Raw genomic sequence first — 5,032 nt, forward strand, 5'->3', positions numbered from 1 at the left:
CTAGTCTCGAACTCACAGAGATCCGCCTGCCTCTGCCTCCCAAGTGCTGGGATTAAAGGCGTGCACCACCACCACCCGGCCTGAAAGCATGTTTTAAGTCTTAACACCTTTCTTTAGTGAGGTTCAGGTTTTTGTGGGGGCCTGGCTTTTTTGTTTGTATTTAAAATGGTCTTGGTATGTAGGCTGGGTAGGTCTTGAACTTAAGATCTTTCTACCCTTGCCTCCTGAGTGCTAGGGATTTGATGTGGACCACTATACCCATCCTGTAGTTGGGTTTTAATGTCTCTCTAGGCAACACCTTGCTTTTTTTTTTTTGCATTGCTGACTATGGTGGCACATGTCTGTCAAATTGGTAGCCAATGCTTTTGAGATTAGGCAAAGGTAGAAAAGAATAAAGCAAATTATGTCATTTTATCTGTAAGAAAATGAGAAAGCTTCCAGTTGTGAACATCATAGGTTCAAACACTGAGATTACAGAGTCATGCCTTGTGATTTCTTTGGAGCTCATCCAAATTACCAAATGGTATAGAATATAAAATAGTAGTATATAAAGCATACTAGTATCACTGAGCTAGTTGGATGTGGAGGCTCATGCCTGTGATTTTGGCACTTTAGGAGACTGTCCAGTTTGGGTTATGTAATGAGACCATATTCAAGCAACAAAAACTTACTATTAGCTGGATAGAGACCCTGTAATCCCAGCTCTTGGGAAGTAGAAGCAGGAAGATCAGGAGCGTGATGCCAACCTGGGTCACGTAATAGCCTGTCTCAACCAAAGTCACCGTGGTCTCAAGTGATTTGTGTGTTTATGCTGAGTGATTCAACACAAAAGCACTGCTTTCTGACTTTCAACTCCATGACTTGTTTTCCTTCCAGAATGGTGAGGTTCTGGAGAATTGATGAGGACTGTCCAGTACAAGTTGCCCCTTTGAGCAATGGTCTCTGCTGTGCCTTTTCTACCGATGGCAGTGTTTTAGCTGCCGGGTAAGTACGTCTTTCTTGTTTCTTTTTGTTTTGAAGATTTGTTTTTAGTTTATGTGCATGGATATTATGCTTGCATGTCTTTGTACCGTGTGCATGTAGTACCTGTGGGAGCCAGAAGAGGGTGTGATCTAGAACTGGAGTTTTCAGTATTTGTAAGCCATTGTGTGAGTGTTGGAAGCATCAAGTGCTCTTAACAGCTGAACCATCTCACCAGCTTTTTCTCTTGTTTCTTAACACAAACAGTCCTGCAAATTTCCTAGACAAACTATAATCCTGTTGCTGCCTTGTGCTGGTTACTTCTTACTGGATTTAAAGTGAGATTGTGGTTCTGACAGAGCTAGCTGTAGGACATGAAATACGTTTAAGTTGGGTGACCATGCTTTGTTTTTTTTTTTCTCTCTCTCTTAAGAACACATGATGGAAGTGTTTATTTTTGGGCCACTCCAAGGCAAGTCCCTAGCCTTCAGCATCTATGTCGCATGTCAATCCGAAGAGTGATGCCCACCCAAGAAGTCCAGAAACTTCCGGTTCCTTCCAAAGTTTTGGAGTTTCTCTCCTACCGGGTTTAGAAGGAAGACTGCCTGTCCTGGTGGGGCCTGACAGACACTCTTCACCAGACAACACCTAGAGCTTTACCCACGCAAGCATTTGTTCTAAAGGCTCGGAAGATTATTTAATTTGATTGACTCTTCATTTCTTTTGTTAGTTGAACTTTTAAAGTATTATTTATAGACCATAGAAATATTTCTGAACATATCATGTAATTTTTTTTAAAAGATTAACTGTGAAAACATACATACCTGTATATATTTAGATACAAGCTGCTATGTATTGAATGGGCCGTTCTAGTTTTCTAACTCTCAATTCTGACCTGTATATATTGCTCCAGTAGAGCCACGGTGTATATATGTGCTGTTTGTTGGAACAAATTCAATGGAATTTTTGGTCTTTTTTTATTGGGACACTGAGTTTAGATGATGCTGAATTAAAGCAGAATCTCCTCATAGGAAATGGGATTAGTCGGGATGGGTGGTGTCAGACTGGCGAGAGTTTTTGTATAATGAAAAGGTATGCAAGAATTGTGTCAGGGAGTTTGAATGTGATGTTTTTAAAAAGCCAGTACAGAGGTATCTAGAAAAAGGTTGTTTCTCTGTAGGCCTTAATTTTGGAAAGCAGCTACTTAACCCTCAGAGAATAAAGTATTATCCTTTCTTGTCAATTTGAAGTTACACCCACTGCATTATTGCTCAATATTTTGTTAATACTAAGGGACAGTTGTTTTAAGACCATGGGTTTTTTTTTTTTTTAAAGACAAACACATATTCTGTTTTTTTGCAGAGAATGATATTGGTGACTTACCAAAGAGAAGCAATACAATATGTCTGCTTTTGCCTTCTGTTATTTATCTCATCTGCAGATGTTGAAAATGTATGCATTATGTAAAATGCTTGTTTTATATCTTAAGTTTTTTAATTAAAAGACACAAAAATACATTGCAAAAAATGTCTCTTTCGTGTGTTGCATTGTGAAATAATTTTGTCTAGGTGCATTGAAAGGTTAATGGTGGCCTACAAGCACCCAAAGCAGAAACAATGAGGAAAGAAAACATGTGACAGGAAGGCTCATTGATTCATGAGCACGTGCATGCCCTTGTGTTCTGGGCTTGTTTAGAAGTTGTGCTTATTTAGAAACACCAAAACTGTAGGCCAAAAGAAAACAGCTTCGAGCTAAAGAATATCTTTTCGAGAAACTGATGGGCTCAAGGTAAAGCTGTTTGGTTAAATGGTAGAGACTGGCAGTCTGGGTCCTCAGAGAAGCACACCACACTCCATTAGCCGTGCATGGTCTCAAGATACAGCCATCTCACTGAGAATATTTGGGATTCCTTCATGTTGGCTATGTTAAAGTATACAGAAGTGGTTATGAAAGCCAGGAAAGAATCTAAGTAATTTCTCAAGTGGCATCTATATTACACAAGAAGCAAAAGCACCTCTAACCTCTTGTGTTGATTTTTTAAATTTAAATACTTAAAAATAGGCTTTTAAAAATTATACTTCATCTTCACACGATTATTTTCTCTAACCACATCAAATACTAGTTATGTAAAGAGACTTAATTGTATGGTCCACTCTGCTTGAGATGGCCCCAGTTGTTTGCAAACTCGGTGCCATAGGGAAGGGACACATAGAATGTAAGACAAATGCAAACCTGCCTGAACTTCTGCTTCCTTGTTTTAGAGGAAGTGGGTAGTGACAGGATGTTGGTTGTACATGACCAAAAAAGGAGGAAGGATAAAAGGTGGTTGGGCTCGCTCTTGGGTCAGACTCTAACTGATTTTAAATTGAGGTGGGTTTTTTTCCCTTGTATATTCCTTTCCTCTGCCATGCCATTTGGGGAGCTGGCAAGGGATTATTGGCAGATTTGATTGCCTGGCTTTTGTTGTTGTGTTTTGAGACAGTGCTTCACTGTGTAGCTCCCCTGGGTGGCCCATAACTTCCCGAGATCCTCCTATTCCTGCGTCCCAGCTGCTTTCCCACTCTGTAAGGGTTGGTATGAATGCAGAAGTGTCTCATGCTATCTTAATGATGGATACCACTTTAAGGCCAGTAACCTGATCTGAGGTTGGCAAACCCTTAGTTTATGATCCTTGAAATTCCTGCCTGCTTGTGATTGAGATAAAGTTGGATTGGGCTGGTCTGCGCTGCCCTGAGGGCAGCAAGACCTACAATGGACTGGAGGAAACTAGCTGGATCCTTAGTCTAGGCAGTGGTCTTGGCTGTCAGCCGACCTCAAGGATAAGAAAAGAAAAAGCATGAGGAGTTAAACATTGTCTCATATGGCAGAAACCATGGAGGCCATCAGAGTGAATACCTAGAGGGTGTTAGGACTATTTCCTAACCGAGCCTCTCTGCTGGTGCGAAAAACTCCAATCAAAACAGATTAGATCGATTCAAAAATGCCCACATTTTTAGTGAATGCCACGCTCTTGGGTGGCTGGGAGCATGGCAGGGGAAGACAGAGAAACCATGTTCTTTTCCAGCGGGAGCCTAATTACCCTGTGGGAGTAGTCCTGACTCTCGCTGGGGAGGGGTCAGCGCTTGGCAGGCTGGGAATTGGATTCCGAACCAGGGTAACTCCCAGGCCAGGGGCTGGGGTGACACTTGCAACTCAATATTACAGAGGGGACACAGCGTTCTATACAGGCAGTTCCCACCAGCTTCTGGCCTAAGTGCATTGTAGCTATGGGCCATGCAGATCATGAACATGTGGATTACTCCAGGGCTGAAGACATCGCCCAGCGGGGATGGGTCCTTGCTGCCAAGCTTTGAAGGCCTGAGTTCAGAACCTACATGGTGGAATAGAGAATGACTGCACAGGCACATGACTCATGGGCACCCCCACCACTAAACAGAGGTAAGCACAGGAGCAGATCCACTGCCCTGAGACTTCCATGAGCACGGAGTACCAGCGTGTATGCCACACTGAGAGCTCAGCCAACAAGTGACCAAAACTCAGATCTGATGTGTGACGAATGCAGGAGACTTATGTCCAATACGTGACCTTTTTCAAAACAAAAGTGAAGCCCTGTGGAATGATCAAGTGCATGTGTGTGTGTGTGTGTGTGTGTGTGTGTGTGTGTGTGTGTGTGTGTGTGTTCCTGAATACTTACAGAGTGCGCACACAGTAACCGCACTCAATTCAGTGCAGCGCAAGTAGGTTGTTCAAGGTTTTAGGATAAATGTTCTGCTAGTCAGCTTTTAATACGGGGCCCATGGGCTTGAGGGCCAGCTCGGTGGGTAAGAGCACTGGGTGCTCTAGAGGACTGGGGTTTCGTTCCCAGCACACACAGGCAGTTCACAACTGTTTGTAACTCCAGCTCCAGGGGATGCAACACTTTCCTCTGACCTCCTTGGGCACTAGGCACATCTGTGGCCCACATACATACATGCAGGCAAAACACACACATAATATCTGGGCGGTGATGGTACACACCTTTAATCCCAGCTCTCTGGAGGCAGAGGTAGGCGGATCTCTGGGAGTTCGAGGC

At 43.0% G+C, this 5,032-nt stretch overlaps 1 protein-coding gene across 3 annotated transcripts in view; it reads left to right on the forward strand.

The window, feature by feature from the left end:
- Window positions 1-2,294, forward strand: part of Wsb1 (WD repeat and SOCS box containing 1) — a 16,195-nt gene extending 13,901 nt beyond the window's left edge. For all 3 annotated transcript variants that reach the window (XM_005349427.2, XM_005349430.2, XM_013347380.2), the window contains 2 exons: window positions 877-984; window positions 1,394-2,294. In XM_005349427.2, the coding sequence (XP_005349484.1) occupies window positions 877-984; window positions 1,394-1,553 (268 nt within the window). In that variant the 3' untranslated portion in view covers window positions 1,554-2,294. The remainder of the gene's footprint in view (window positions 1-876; window positions 985-1,393) is intronic.
- Window positions 2,295-5,032: the final 2,738 nt, after the last annotated feature.

Source organism: Microtus ochrogaster, chromosome 7 (assembly GCF_000317375.1).
Source record: "Microtus ochrogaster isolate Prairie Vole_2 chromosome 7, MicOch1.0, whole genome shotgun sequence".
Taxonomy (NCBI): domain Eukaryota; kingdom Metazoa; phylum Chordata; class Mammalia; order Rodentia; family Cricetidae; genus Microtus; species Microtus ochrogaster.